Source organism: Solea senegalensis, linkage group LG14 (assembly GCF_019176455.1).
Source record: "Solea senegalensis isolate Sse05_10M linkage group LG14, IFAPA_SoseM_1, whole genome shotgun sequence".
NCBI classification, from domain to species: Eukaryota; Metazoa; Chordata; class Actinopteri; order Pleuronectiformes; family Soleidae; genus Solea; species Solea senegalensis.
Genome location: NC_058034.1, coordinates 8,843,590 through 8,859,274, shown reverse-complemented (window position 1 = coordinate 8,859,274; position 15,685 = coordinate 8,843,590). Strand labels below are relative to the sequence as shown.

General features: G+C 38.3%; 3 protein-coding genes across 4 annotated transcripts; 2 read left to right on the top strand and 1 right to left on the bottom strand.

Annotated features, from left to right (window-relative positions):
• Nucleotides 1-6: 6 nt before the first annotated feature.
• Nucleotides 7-3,660, bottom strand: uox (urate oxidase). Its single transcript, XM_044044147.1, has 8 exons — nucleotides 3,238-3,660; nucleotides 2,687-2,899; nucleotides 1,599-1,715; nucleotides 1,367-1,445; nucleotides 887-1,073; nucleotides 650-773; nucleotides 347-430; nucleotides 7-253 (listed from the first exon to the last, which is right to left on the bottom strand). The coding sequence occupies exons 1-8, from the start codon at nucleotides 3,250-3,252 to the stop codon at nucleotides 179-181; spliced, it is 894 nt and encodes a 297-aa protein (XP_043900082.1). The 5' UTR covers nucleotides 3,253-3,660; the 3' UTR covers nucleotides 7-178.
• A 991-nt stretch (nucleotides 3,661-4,651) lies between these two features.
• LOC122780817 (deoxyribonuclease-2-beta-like) lies at nucleotides 4,652-10,489 on the top strand. The gene is made up of 6 exons (XM_044044146.1): nucleotides 4,652-4,860; nucleotides 5,498-5,672; nucleotides 6,361-6,439; nucleotides 7,821-7,982; nucleotides 8,391-8,588; nucleotides 9,648-10,489. Exons 1-6 carry the CDS (start codon nucleotides 4,754-4,756, stop codon nucleotides 9,980-9,982), a joined length of 1,056 nt encoding a protein of 351 aa, XP_043900081.1. The 5' UTR covers nucleotides 4,652-4,753; the 3' UTR covers nucleotides 9,983-10,489.
• Nucleotides 10,490-10,870: 381 nt separating this feature from the next.
• Nucleotides 10,871-15,613, top strand: LOC122780813 (deoxyribonuclease-2-alpha-like). 2 transcript variants are annotated; one of them, XM_044044138.1, is made up of 7 exons: nucleotides 10,871-11,323; nucleotides 13,185-13,275; nucleotides 13,367-13,529; nucleotides 13,610-13,691; nucleotides 13,791-13,949; nucleotides 14,044-14,235; nucleotides 14,817-15,613. In XM_044044138.1, exons 1-7 carry the CDS (start codon nucleotides 11,194-11,196, stop codon nucleotides 15,182-15,184), a joined length of 1,185 nt encoding a protein of 394 aa, XP_043900073.1. In that variant the 5' UTR covers nucleotides 10,871-11,193; the 3' UTR covers nucleotides 15,185-15,613. The 2 variants fall into 2 exon arrangements, with proteins under 2 accessions (XP_043900073.1, XP_043900075.1); XM_044044140.1 differs by having other exon boundaries at nucleotides 11,233-11,323; nucleotides 13,181-13,275.
• The last annotated feature ends 72 nt before the right edge of the window (nucleotides 15,614-15,685 follow it).

Sequence of the window (15,685 nt, the reverse complement as noted above, 5' to 3'; positions counted from 1 at the left end):
ATTCAATTAAATGGCAGCTTTTTAAAACAAGGTATTCACATTTTCACATAACTTTGTCAAATGTTATAATCTTTGAGAAATCATAATTCTAACAAAGGTTTATAGGAACATTTTCAGGGCTTTGTGTTTTTTTATCCTGACAACAGCAGGAGCCTTTTCTTGATTTGTGTCGGTGGCTTCACAGTTTTGCTTGCTGTTTCCTGCGCAGTGTCCCTGTGATGTTTCCTGAGGGATTATCCAGGGGAAGGAGTACCTGTGAGGGAGTCCAATCATATCATCAGTTTAAACTACTAGAATGATTGATTGATTGCATATTGATATTATTGCAAAATTGATCAAAATTCACTTCATCTTTGTTGGAAAGGCCCATTTTTGTCATGTCAATGGTGAAGTAATGCTGGTTGGGCATGGCGATCTCTATTTCCTCCACCTGAAAGAAAATATTTCGTTTACACCATTAGTTTGTTTTTGTGTGCTCAAGTAAGAATGGGGAGAAGAAATTCTATGTCTGTGTTTTTATAAATAAGATACATTTGTCATCAGCAGTTACTTTGATATATTTCAACTCTGTTATTGTTAAACTAGCTTGTGTATCGACAAATAGTTGTGAGTTGTGAGGATGTGATTTGTATTGACGGTGTGGGCCTACCTCAGGAACTCTGTCCAGGACCAGAACCTGTGTCTCATAAAGGGTCATCTGCACAGATGGAGAGTACACTCCATAGTCGTAAGGGCCAGCAAACTTTTCAATGATTGTGTTGCTCACACGCTTCCTACAAAGGCGATGATATGATGATCATTACATGAGGTTTAGGGATTTTGGTACATTGATGTAATCATTTGAAACAGGAGAGATTTTCCCTCTATTCCCTTCACAGGTCTTTACCATGAGGCATCAAAGTCCACACCTTGGACCTTGTTATATCGCCACCTGGAGTAGACAGTGGTGCAGAAACACCTGTCTTTGCTGTCTTGCAGAGTGGTGAAGCGGTCTCGGAGAAAACCCTCAAACCCAGACTGAGTGGTTTTCAGCACCTTCATGTCCTTCACCCCACTGTGAACCACTGGGGCACCTGTGCGGGACACAGAGCCGGTGAACAGTAGGCACAGAAGCTTGATAAAAGACTACCCATCCTGCAATGCTGCCCTGCTTCAGTATTTTATCTTCAATTTTTATCGCTTTTCATTTATGCTGGAACACACAAGATTAAATTCACAAGCCTCGTCCCACCACAGCAGCCGTATGTTAATCTTTTAAGCTCATCTTGATGCTGGGTATGTTCCCACTTCCCTGCTCAGACTTTAAGTAAACAAAACTTGCCTTAAGATCAGTAAAATAGCAGCATTTGTGTGTGGTTGTGTTTACCATTGAGATTCTGCTCAACATCACAGAAGCGACAAGACTCTGGGCTGAGGATGAACGCGTGAGCATGTTCTACCCCATTCTGAGAAAGACGGCGAGAGAGAGATTTGTATTTCAGTAGTTTCAGCAAAAAAGAATCGTCATGAAAAAGAGGATACTCGACATAATCTCGACAAGTAAAAAGAGACTTTCTTTGTGTTTTGCTCAGAAGTTATCACACTCTCTTGTGTTTTACCTTCTCCAACCTTCTCCACGGAGCCTCCTCCATGTAGACCTTGACCCTCAGCACATGACTGAAAGATGTCAGGAAGTGATTGCAGATATCCAGGGAAAACTGCTCGATGGTCTTTACCTGAACAGATGCACGTCACAAAAAATACTGCAAATAAAATGATCTCCAAAAGTCTCAGTATTATTACGAATGTAAAGACACCTCAAAATTAACGATGTCAGTGAACTAAATAGCCATAAATAACAATAATCTGTTTCAAAAATGAACAGTTATAATTATGTCCTAGTATGCAGGTATGACATCACTGACTGGCTGTCAAAGATAGGAATATAGGAACATAGTTCAAGTTCAAACTTACACAGGTGAAGTTTGCAGTGTGTATGAAATTAAACATTCATTTCCACCATGTTGTGCAGGCTTGCTACTGTAGCCTTGGTGTTATCTGATCAGTGTATTTGAGAGGCAAGCGATCGGGGTCAGATGTGACTGTGCTGACGTAAAACATCATAACATGAACAGATCATCTTTGTGACTGACTCGTCTAGTCCCTTCCTTTGCCTCAACCAAAATTGAATTGACTTTGTGGGATTGTGTCATTAAATTTTATTTTTTATTTTTTATTTTTTTTGTTTTACGACCTGTTTTTGTTAACTTTAACTTTTGTTTAACTTACATTTTTTCAGATTTTTTTCACATAAATCTTGTTATAATTGACAGAAACGCAGTGAAGAGCAGTGCAGGGCTTTTATTTTCCTTGAAGGAAGTGACATTGACGTCGACTTTTTGTCAATTTTATTAATTGACAAAAATGTTTTGGGTGAAGTGGCTCTTTAAACAAATTCATGTATCTGTTTGACATTTGTAATATTCTGAAGCAAGAGTTAAGCAATTTCTCAGTGTTGATGATCAATACATTTACTACAAACCTGAATGTGTAGACGTCATCGCTGTCAATGCTTCTTTTAAAATATTAACTAAAATGTTCCTTCACAACATATGAAAATCAGCATTGTGTGTTTGACAGATTGTAATTTGTAGTTCTGTCCTTACGTCAGGTGGCGAGCTTGTGTCAGTAGAAGTGGGCGACCTACCCCTTTAATCTTGGCCAGGGCATGGACAGTGTTTTTGATGGTGTCGGTGGGGATGATGTCTGAGTTGTCCCCACTTATATAATCCTTGCGGGATCTGAGTGTGAGCTGCACGTCAGCCTTCAGCTCGGTGATGGAGTGGTGTCTTGCCTGTCTCCTGATGACCATCACCTTCACTGAATTCTTGCCGTAGCCCGTTCGCACAAACTCCACATTCTGCACATACAGAGGCGTATTTACTGTTGACATGTCGCACGTCAAGACTTTCTGGTCATGTCTTGTGTCACAAGTGCACATTTTATTGAAAACTATGGATTCTGTCTGTAGTAACTGCGTTTTTTTGTACATAAACAAAAAAAAAAACAACACACAAAATTTGAACTGATCAAATGGTTTTATACTTTCAAAAAAATCGGACTGGAGATGAAATATTACATTTTAGTAATCATCCTCCAAACATAAAAAGTTAAGGGAAGTATCTTGTTGATGAATAATTTAAATTAGCTTTTGACAATGAAAGATCTGTTATTGATGTGTATAACATTATTACTTACTGAAGCAGCTGCCATTGTTTCCCTTGTTGTGTCACCTGATGTCCCACAATGAAGTGAAAGCTGCCTCCACTGACAGAGGAGGTTTTTGTAGCATGGGCGGTGCTATCTTTGCACCATACAAGTGCACTGGTTCAACCAGTTGGGTCCTCAGGTGAAATGTAAATGAACTAATGCGTAAACACCTTGTGATATGCACACATGCATAGGCATGCAACTTTTGTTTGCTCTTTTAATTTTACGGTACAGTTTGCCTTCAGGATCCTGCTATGCATGGGAACATACTGTATCACAAGATGTGGGTGTTAATGTATCAGTGTGTTCATGGTTTAAGGTGCTTGAATCAAAAGCTGATCAAATTAGAATAAATCCACTCTCATGTCCCACACATGTTTTCCAATGTCATTGGCAAACTATTACTTAATAAATAAGATGGTGTTACTTAATTGTATTATGGTGTTCCATAATAATATAATGGTTGTTTGTCTCTATGTGTGGCCCTGTGATGGACTGGTGACCTGTCCCGGGTGTACCCCGCCTATCGCCCTATGTCAGAGGAGATTGGCAGAGATTACTGTGCAACTGAACACAATTATACAACTGCTTAAATAGTGGTTGAGAAGCTGCAGCAAAAAAAAAAAACCTAAAATGGGCTGGCACCTCAGTATTTGGAATCGCCTGCCCTGGCAAATCCGATGTGTCCAGACTCTTTAGATTTTAAAATCTTATTTACAAAACAAATTTATCTGTTTGGCCTTAAACTCATGTTGACCAAAGTGTTGTACCATCAATAAAACAGCAAATCTAGCTCAGCCTGAATTGTGAACACTTGCTTTACGGGCGGTAATCTAGGTAATCTAGCTCAGCCTGAATTGTGAACACTTGCTTTACGGGCAGTAATCTAGGTAATCTAGCTCATCAGGTAATCTAGCTCAGCCTGAATTGTGAACACTTGCTTTACGGGCGGGGACTATAAACTGTGAGTTCTGACACATGTTCAAGTAATGTTCAAAAAATGAAATGGCTTTGACAAAACAAAATGCTTCTGAGTTTGACCTTTGTTTCTAAAGTATGCATTTCATTTCATTTCCTTACCTCAATCTGTGCCACTGACTGATGTAAAAATCGAACACAGGTGTGTGTCGGTCTAATTTCAGTTCCATGGTGACCTCTTCTTCCTCCCTTTGGACCAGATGGTTTTCAGTTCAGTGATCAATATTTTCACGGCTTATAAAAGATGAAACCTCCAGTTAAAACGCATAAAAGTCCAAAAGAATTAAAACTTACTGTATATAGGTCCTGTACAAACATTTAGCAATTTAATTAAATTTAATTTAATATTGCCACAACCTCACTGTCTCTTCAGTGTTGCCCTGTCATGTGAAAAAATCTCGTGACTTCCTCTTTTGCATGTGAGGACAGCTACAGTTCAAGATTGTCAGTCACAAAGCATGAAACCTGAGTCTAGTTTATCATAACCCTAACCCTCTCTGCAGTATTTACTTCAGGGTCACTCAGGATGGCCGCACACCGTTTGTGCTTCCAGATTGCGGTCATGTTTTTGTCTGGAGCTGTGTGCAGTGCTGACTTCTCATGCAGAAATGAAGCCGACGAGCCTGTTGATTGGTGAGTTGACATTATGCACTGTAATATAATATAATATATAAACGACGCTTGAATGTTATTTAGTACTGTGTTTTTAGTTGTAGTACATGGTTCAGTAGAAGACATGTAATGTAATGTAATGTAATGTAAAAGACACACTTTAATGTTATTGCAGCAGTTTGGAACTTTTAAATATAAACCAACCTCTGTTACATTCCAACCAGCGTCAAATGAGTTCACACAATGCTGATTAAGCTCCACATGAATCTGTGTTCCTTAGTATAGCAGTTTTTTTTCTGGTGAGATTCCCACACATTTGATGTCAAGTCTGAGCAGGCAGGGCAGAAGATGAGAATAGTTGCCCGATGGCTGAACACACCAAGAGGCATCCATTAGTTGTTTCAGAAATGGATTCTACATTCATAATCGTGTTTTAGTCACAATCATGATTTTGGCTTCTGACAAACGTGACCATGCAAACGGCAATGGCGTGCTCTCTGAACAGCTGCCTGATGACGTGCATGCATTTTCAATCAGAGCTGATTAGGTTAATAACCAAAAATCATTAGGGGGTTTAAATATTATCTAGCTGTGTTTTGTCAATCCATCAATCATCTACCACTTAGAAAACTCTAATTTCTCTCTTGATCCACTGCAGGTTTATCATCTACAAGCTGCCCAAATATAAGATTGGCGAGGTCGGCAGTGGGCTGGACTATATGTACCTGGACTCTTCAGTAAAGAGTTGGCAGATGAGTAAATTCATGATTAACGTCAGTCAAGGAGCCATCGGGAACACGCTCAATCAGCTTTACGTAGGTGGGGCCTACAAGGTGAGATCATGATCTATAGCTTCCTCATTGAGACAAAGCAAATAAGCTGTCCTTCCTCATGTTTTAACATATAATGACATGTGGAATTCCAGCAAGATTTGATCATTTTACCCAGAACCGGTAGAATAATATACTGTATGTCTGAAAAAAGCTATGCATTAGATTATCACTACATACGGTGAGTCAGAAATGCATCTATTTCATTCATGTTGTACATCAGTTTGATATTGAACCTTTATGGAAGTGGGTAGAAACATTATCTGTCTAAGTTGAGAGTAAAACGAACAAATGAATGAAATTAAAAAGAAGTACTGGTCTGTGAATCCATTCCTCTAAAGATCATATTTACACATTAAACCTCTCATTTGTCAATGCACATTAGCTAATATATACCTTAAATCTTGAGGTTGCCAAGCAACCAGAGGTGGCAGCAGGTAACCAGTCGTAATGCCTTCAGGCAGAAGCCAGACAAGGTTTTTTGTTCCTGCTTCCAAAGTTTTATGACAAGATAAGTTCACAAGCTTCTGCCTGTACACAGCTGTAAATTTACTGGAATAGGTCTCAATAAGAGACCGCATTCTCCCTTCTCTAACCCTCTGTTGGAGCACAATTAAACGTTGAACCAGCAAAAAGCAGCATTTTAAGTACATAATGACTGAATGTTAATAAAGAAAAGTATATTTCACAGTCCAACAACTCGGCCTATGTACTCTACAATGACGCTCCACCAATCTTGGATTACGTCCAAGGATACGGACATACTAAAGGTACAGTTGATAATGAGTTTTGATTATGTGTGTAAGAAATAAGAACACGTGAAGGTCATTGTTAGGAAAACATTACAATATGTAAAAGACAATGGGAGAATTATCCCAAAACGTACAGTTCATTTTAGATGGGGTATGTGTTTATACTGAAACTGCAGCTTTGCATCTTATGTGGAACTCTTAGGATAAAAGGAAAGAAAATTCTAAAATAACTCACCTTCCTTCAGGTCTGTTTTGACCTTGTCTGCCTCTGGTGTCAAGATATATTCCTCTATTTAAAAAGCAGGCATCTAAGGCAGGGGGTTACATGAAAAAAATATTTCACAGACGTATTTATTGTTTTATGTCATTTTTTAATGTATATTATTCTTTTTCATATGTATTTTATTGCCTATGGGGCAATAAAAAAAAAATGGTGACATGTGAGTGTGTGAGAGTGAATGGTTGTTTGTCTCTCTGAAATGGACTGGTGATCTGTCTAGGGTGTACCCCCCGCCTATTGCTTTATGTCAGCTGAGATTGGCACAGCACTCCTCACGATCCCCATGTGGAGGAAACATCATGTTTGTTGTAATATGCACAATAATAATAAAAAAGCTATGATGCAAATTTATATTATAATCTGATATGGTTTGGAGGGCCACATGAAAATTGAGTGAAGGGCTGCATGTGGCCTTAGAGTTTGAGACGGCTGATGAAAGAGTATCACTATAAGAACTTATTTTGCAATATGGTCCATTTAGAGACCGGTGTGTGTTATTGACAGACCTCGTTCATTTGCGTGACTGCAGCGAAGTACGGGTCAAGGTTGCCAGGGGGAGTGAACGGGCAAAGAGCATCTGTTTGAAAAGTGCCGTTGACTGAATTTGTGTTGCTGTCAGTGTGTTTACAGTACAGTGCAAAAGTCTCAGGGCACCACCACCTTTATGGTCTTTATGACTGTCAAATGTGACTGAAATCTCTTCTTCTTCATTAGCAAAATGTCAATGACTTTAACTCATACATATGCGTATGTGATGCTCAAGCATGCCTTGAAATACCTGGGCATATAGAACTTGAAATAGTGGGACAAACACAGGTTTTTTTTACCAGTAAGATTAATTAAAGCTCCACTCAAGCCAGGGTCGTGCAATTGTTCAAGTGTAAATGTAGATCACACTGAATACCAAAAGAAGATTATTATGTTTTCTCTGAAGATGTTGTTATTTTAAAACTGCATACATGTTTCCTTTATATTTTTTTTTTTGAATATGTTCCAATAAAGTGAAAATAATTAGACTGCATGGTCATTAGAGCATTGCTGAAACAACAGATCCAATGGTGGCTGCAGACTTTTGCACAGCACTGTAGGTTTAAAGAAATGTTTGTATGCATCCTACAGGGGTTCTGCTCTTTGGCCGCTCTCAAGGTTTCTGGTTGTCGCACACAATCCCCCATTTCCCCTCATTCCCGGAGTTGGGCTACCTTTACCCCTCCTCTGGTAAAGTCAACGGACAGACTGCACTGTGCATGACTTATCAGTATGAACAGTTTCATGAAATAGGTGAGTGAAGCAACATGGGCTGATAATCCTGCTATCTTAAAAAAGTTTATTTTTGCTGAAAACAAGACAACATTTGCACTGTTGTCTGGTCTAAGGCCTTCAGTAGCTTCATTAACATGCAGCCTGCACACACCTCCATGATATTTGTCCAGTGATACTGGAGTACATTTTACAGAACCAGCACAGCAGGTCCTGTTAAAATATAACCACATTTTTCACTTTATTGATAACTGTTTGTCTTTAAAACACCCTATACTCACTTTTTGTTTCACGTCGTGTATTTGTCACGTCTTGAAAGTGCAAGACAAATCTACCTAATATAAATAAAGTGATAAAACTCCCTGTAGTTTTCTCTCACCAAAATGATCTCATCTTTCTCTCTTTGTGCTGCACTCTGTCACTCTCCAGCAAAACAGATGGTCTACCTTTATCCACGTTGCTATAACTGCTCTGTACCTGCTGCATTCTCCGCCGACCTGCCACAGTTGGTCCAGTTATGTGAAGGCTCCAAACCACTGTTGACCTCAGTGAAGAGAGTGGAGCAGCTTTTCTCTCTCGGAGGCGACAAGTTTGTCAGTTTTGTCAAATCTGAGCACTTTGTGGATGGTAAAGTATTCCATTACATGTCATTTAGCAGACACTTTTATCCAAAGTGACTTACAATGGAACTGAGTACAATCAGCCAGGGGTGTTAGAAACAGCCTAACAAAATAGATAGATATAGATCCTTAAAAAACTGCTAAGAGCTTATTATTATTTTGTCATTATTCCATGACATGAAATCTTCTTTATTAAATTTACATGTGAAAATATGTAAGTGAATGTTTATATTGAATATATATACAGTAATGTGCAAAAGCCACTGTACATTAGCCACAGGGTTCTCTCAGTGCCGGTCTTACGCCCCGATAAATGGGATGGTTGCGTCAGAAAGGGCATCTGGCATAAAATCAATATGTGGGTTCATAGCAGCTGAGCCACTGACCCCGAGAGAGGGAGAAGCGAGAAGTGGGGGTGACACCATTAGATTTGTTGTTTTAGCAATGCTATAATGATCATACATTATTATTATTTCTCAATCTCTTTACTGCAACACATCCAGAAAATACAGGGAACATTTTAGAACTGTATGCAGTTCTAAAATAACAGGTAGCATTTTACCATGTTACTGGTAAAACCTGTGTTCTACTATGTCTATGTTTATTCAAGACATGCCTTAAGCATTACGTAAACATGTTCTATGAGTTAAACTCATTGACAGTTTGCTAAAATGAGACCAACTTTGAGTCACATCATTCCAATCCAAATGTCAATTATCACAGAATTTCACAGATGAACGTTGGTGGTGCAATGAAACCTTTGCACAGTTTATTTATTTTTAATTTATTTAACCTTTATTTAACCCCACACACATTCAGATTAAAGGTCTCTTTTTCAAGTGTGTCCTGGCCAAGACAGGCTGCAGCTCTCTTACAAACAAACAAAGTACAACAAGGTTACAGACAAACAGTCAGCAAAAACATAAAATAACCAGATAAGCACTTTTCATGTCACAGTCATAATCATAAAATCCTACACAATCTTAAAAAAAATCAGCAAGAACATCTACAGACAGATGTGTCTGCCACCATGTCGTCTAAAAACTCTCTCGGATCTTTTATGCAGATATCTACACTGGCTGGGTGGCTCAGGTCCTGAAGGCTGACCTGCTGGTGGAGTCCTGGCAGCGAGAAGGTCACGCTCTGCCGTCCAACTGCTCCCTGGCCCAACACACTATGAACATCCAGAGGATTTATTTTCCCACATCAGTCAGCTTCCAGTCCCGCTATGACCACTCCAAGTGGTGTGTGTCTCAGAGCTCCACGGACCAGGTGACCTGTCTGGGTGACCTGAACAGGGAGAGGGCCCAGCTGTGGCGTGGTGGTGGACTGGTCTGCTCCTTCAACCCTTTGATTTACAGGGCTTTCAGACAGGTGGTGGACTGGTACATTGACTGTTGACAGACAAGAAACATAGAAGTGAATCAGTCTTTGACTCAGAGGTTTACTGTCAGAAATAGAATGTTAAATGTATAATGATTTCAGTATTGTTGTTTTCAGTAACTATTGGCTACTACGAATGGCTTTTCCCCTATACAGTCCTGGCATGACTTGGCACATTTTTTTTTTTTTTTGCTTTTCCATTAGCGTTGGTACCTGGGACTTTTTTTTAGTACCTGTTCTGGCAAGGTTCCAACGAGCAAGACGCCCGACAAAAGAATTAAACCAAACAATGGCAAACTTAAAATCAGTTAAAAAGACTGAAGACATGCATTAATCTCCGACATTTACCAAGGAAACATTTAACAAAGGAGTCTGATGTATTTCGCCCCTTCTGCTGTATTTCAGTTCAGTGACTGTGTCAGATGGAGTCTGTCATGCAGGAAGTACTGGAAGGCCTTGTATGTTTTCTTGTATGGCTTCATGAAGGCCACTATAAATCCTTCTACTCACTCAGGGTTGTTGCAGTCACGAAACACAATAACCTTTCAAAAATGACAATAGCAAACCTATCCACTTAAATATTAACATTTAAAAATATCTCATCTCATTAAACAAGAGCAACTGCTTGTGTCATGTATTTTAATTGTAAACCTTTATCCACTTCACCAAATCACCAGTGTTTTTGGTGAGAATTAGAATTCTCAATTTTCTCACTTTCTTCATCGCATCAGTATTTCCTTTAACCTGAAAAGATCAAGTGCAATGTTGACCGAAAGTTGTGAGATCCTGATAAATTCAGGGAAATTTCAGAATCTATTATTACTGGCTGTGGACATTAGTCTTAAAACACCCCTGAAATAAGGGAAATTGCACTGGTAACAGCTGCCTATAATATTGTATGTTCCACATCAAGATGTTACAACTTCTCTATCAACAACTGAGCAGTTTTAGTGCCACACTGATCCACTTTTATTTTGAAATCAATGTCAAGTAGGTTTATGCAAAAGTCTTGACACATCATTACTAAACAAATGACAGCAAGACAATTAAATACTTTTTTTTAATTAAAACTCTTGGAGTTGAAAAGTAGAAAGGTAAACATACACATACAGTAAATAGAGCAAGTCGATTTTTTATATTTAGTACTTTTATTTAGTAGTTTATATAAATACAATACATAGATAGTACTTGAAGCTTGCGGGACAGGAACAAGGAAGTAGATTACATATATGATTTGCAGTTTTCAGTTTCATTTCAGTGATAACAAATGTGAATCTGCAGAACAGATCACTGTGCAGCATACTGTGAAGAAAAGAAAGAAAGGAAGAAAGAAAGAAAGAAATGCAGAGGACCATACATGTGAGTAAAATAAACTACCGTGTTGGTTAAGGTTATGTACAGATTAATGTTGTGGGTGTAACATATTCTTTAAGTCAGACTGAAATGTATTTAGTGCAGTGTTCATAATTACATGAGCTGTCATATTATGGTGACGTCCATATGTTATAGAAAATAAAAAATAGTCACTCTCAAGTTGTTTTTATGGTTTGTTGTACTAATACATTAATGTTCTATGTTTCCTTTGAGGTGCTATTTACGGCTCGTGAAAGGGGAACTGGTTATGTTGCCGGTTATGTTTTCGGATGACGTAATCTTTTAGGTTCAGGAAGTCACTTGACACAAATGCAGAACATTAACAGCCCTCTGATAACCTGCTTCCTGTTTTTACAGCTGAACTCAGAGGTGACATTCTTAGATGAGCCCCTAAAACAGGAGTGTCAAACTCATTTTAGTTTAGGGGTCACATAAAATATATACAAAAATATACAAATATACATATAAACAACAAGGAATCCAATTTTTTCCCTTTGTTTTCCATTTAATGAAGTAGCTTTCTACAAGATATATATTATAAAGAACTGAATATAAGAGAAAAACTTATTATTCGGCCTTCTCTAAAATTAGCAGCTTACATTCATAATCACAAACCTAAACAACTCCGGACGGTGCCAGCTGCAACTCTCTAATCAAAAAGGCCTTGATGTTGCACTGGCACCAGTCATTTATTTACAGAATGTGCCTCTTTATATTTTCACTGTGCCTAACCTGACTGGGACAGCGGACTGATAACTCAACTATGCTGTCCTCCCTAAGTTCAGCTCGAGGTATCAGCAGGGTTAGGGGCTCACAGGCAGACTGACAGAGGATGCCCAACTGTTAACATCTACTAGTTCATGTTTCTCAGTTCTCCTCAGATCTGAGCTGTTTCCAATAAAGCTTTTCGACTTAACTCATCTCTGACCCCAGAAACTCCATACTTGCTCGGCTCACCTGATCATCAAATCTCCGCAACACTGAGATTGAGAATAATAAGTGCAATTTCAATAATATTATATTATATATTATATGCTATTTTTTTTATTTTTTTTTTTACCATTTACACATCACAGTGGATCTACAGAAGCACAAAACATTTAGTCACAGGTATCTGAAACTGTAAAATATAGTATTTCTCATTACAGAAGTAGATTCTATTCATAATGTGAGATTTTCACAACAACCCTGCCCTTAATCATATTGGAAATACTCCACTGTATGTCATGTGGCAAAAATGGGATGATTCTCCGCTTTAAATATTCAAACCCAAAATAATTCTGAAATCCAGTAGTATAGATAGAGGCAAAGTAGTCAGTAACACAACTGTCACACATAATATTTGATGTTAAAATGCATCAGAGCACATTCGCTATTGACAGTAATAATCTTAAATTGAGGTTTGTAGAGTCACACTTTAATGCACACCACACACCTCAAAAATTGAAAGTGTTGACAAAATAAAATATGTACACATAAATATGTATAAGTCAAAATAGGTCAAAGGTCACAAATGCTTTAACTTTCTTACTCACTCAGGGACCTTAATTAACTCCAATTCACCTGCCCTTATCATTCACTGCCAAAATTTCCAAATTTCCGGTGCATGATTTTTATTTATTTGTATATTTTAATTCAGGCCAACACTTTAGCTTAAAACACTTAAATCACGGATGTGATTTAAACTGTAACAAAGTACAATTCCTCCAAAAAAACATACTTAAGTAAAAGTAAAATTACAAATTTTAAAGTACAGAAAACATCTACTCATTTACTGTAATGCAATTAAATGAAATGTATTACTTTCCACCTCTGATCATGATAATGTTCCCATTGTCTCAGACAGTGATCAGATTCCTCCTGACTTCTTGGATCCTTCTCCAAGGGTGTGATTCAGATGTGAACTGTAGGAATGACGATGGAAACCAGGTCGACTGGTTGGTAACCATTTATTTTTTAATCGTCTCACCTATTCTCAGTTTTGGCTGGATACATAGTGTAAGAAATATTGCATTTGTATACCTTTAGGTTTGTTCTATACAAGTTGCCCAATTTGAGGGATGGTGGTTTGTCGTATCTGTACATGGACGAGAGCACAAAAGGATGGAGGCTCAGCAGAGAAACCATCAACAGTGCATCTGGCGCTCTGGCATATACCCTGAAACCTCTGCTTGACTTCTATGACAGAAAGGTAACATGTACATGTGTGCAACATCATTTGGCAAGACAGCCAGCAGTAAACTATATCATAGTTTCATTGTTTTATTATAGATTGAAGGCTTTGGATATATGCTGTACAGTGATCAACCTCCAAAACCATATGTTGCTCCATCATCATTTGGCCACAGTAAAGGTGGGAGCAGCATCGTTCCTCTGTATTTGCTCTCAAAAGCCAAAAGCAAAACCTTTACAGTCCTGTTTATATTGACTTCTACTGATTAACCTCCCAAAGGCGTCATAATGTTGGACAGAGCTACTGGAGTTTGGCTCTCACACAGTACACCACAATTTCCAACATATGGCAGCAAAGACTTCTGGCCAAAAAATGGAAATGCGAATGCTCAGACCTTTATGTGTGTAACTTACTCCTATGATGAATTCAAAAAAATAGGTAGGTTAGTGCTAATTATGTTGCCATTATGTCTGAACATTCAAAAGGAACGGTAACGGTACTAAATAACAACAGCTTGTATCACATTTCTCAGGATTGCAGCTCAAGTTCATCCATGCATATTCGTACGACTCTGACATACCGACAACATTTCACAATGAGCTGCGTTGTGTTGCTCAGAGAGACTGCTACCCAAAGACGGCACCCTGGTTCAGAGAACAGATCCTGACATCAGTGAACAGACGACAGTTCCACAGCTTTGCAAAATACAGACGTTTTGGAGATGGTGAGTATTTGTAGTTCAGATAAATGGTGATATATGTAGATAGATAGATAGATAGATAGATAGATAGATAGATAGATAGATAGATGTCTTCTTGAGGGTTAGGGTTAGGGTTAGGGTTACCCAATAGCGCATTCTGTACCACCTATGTCCAGTTGAGATTTTAGTTTTTCTATAAAGAAAACATTGACTTACTATATATACTATATACTTGACAGGTAAACGATGACAGGTCAATGATGAGGTCAGGTGAATTGGTGTTAATTATGGTCCCTGAGTGAGTGAGAAGTGAGCATTTGTGACCTTTGATTTTTAATGATACATTATGTGTTTATACATTTATTTAGTCAGCACTTTAATTTGTAAAGGTTTGCCTTTAATTAAAAACAATGAATATGAGATTTGTGTCCCCTTGTCCTTTTTGCACGACACAAAAAAGAATCCCAACCTTGTTAAAAAAGTATCTAAGTAACTTTTACCCTGAGTAATTTTACTCTTTCCACCTCTGATACTTTGTTTATTCATTTTCATTGATGAGTGTGTTCTGTTCTGCTTTGTTTTTGTTTTTTTTATTTGTACTCTAGATCTTTACTCTGGCATTATTGTAAACAACACAAAGCAGGATTTGTATGTCAAGAGCTGGGGGAAGATGCGTCGCCCCCTGCCCTCTAACTGCACCATCACTCATCATGTGTACAATGTGAAGGAAATGCGTCTTCCCGACAGGAACCCATTCACCGACACCGTCGATCACTCCAAGTGGTGTGTGACGCAGGATGCTGGCTGGGCCTGCATCGCTGACATGAACAGGGAAGAGAGTCAGATGGGCAGAGGTGGAGGAGCAATATGCAGCACTGATGTTGCATTTGGTCAGGCTTTCAGAGGATTGATCCAACAGGTTGAACCATGTAATGTTGAAGGTGCATTTTCTGATGCGCACAGAGAGCTTTGAAGGAAAAATCATGTGAAATAAAGCTGCACGCTTGAAAACTGAAAGGCATAACAGGAACATGACAGATGTTCTATAAAAAGGTTGTAGATGGCGTATGACTGCATCTGTTTATAATTGAGGCTGGGTTTTATTTAGCTAATTAAAGACATCATGGACTGAGTTTTGAAAGAAACAAGTAGAAGTAAGTTATTAACAAGTAGAAGTAAGTTATTATCACATATTCCATGTTACTTCCTTTTTTTAAGTTAAAATGTGAATAACCCACTTGTGGTTATAGTCAAATTCAACCGTTTTAATTCATAAATGTGTCATTCATTTCATGCGTTCACAACTGTATGCTGTGTAACATCAACATTTGAAAAGAGAATATTTTACTGATGTCATTGAGAAAAAAATAAATACATATATGTATATATAAATGAATCACAATCTTTTATATATTGTATGTATGTGCGTACGTATGTGGGCTATGAGTAGGAACTGTGTAGTTTTTCCTCCTTA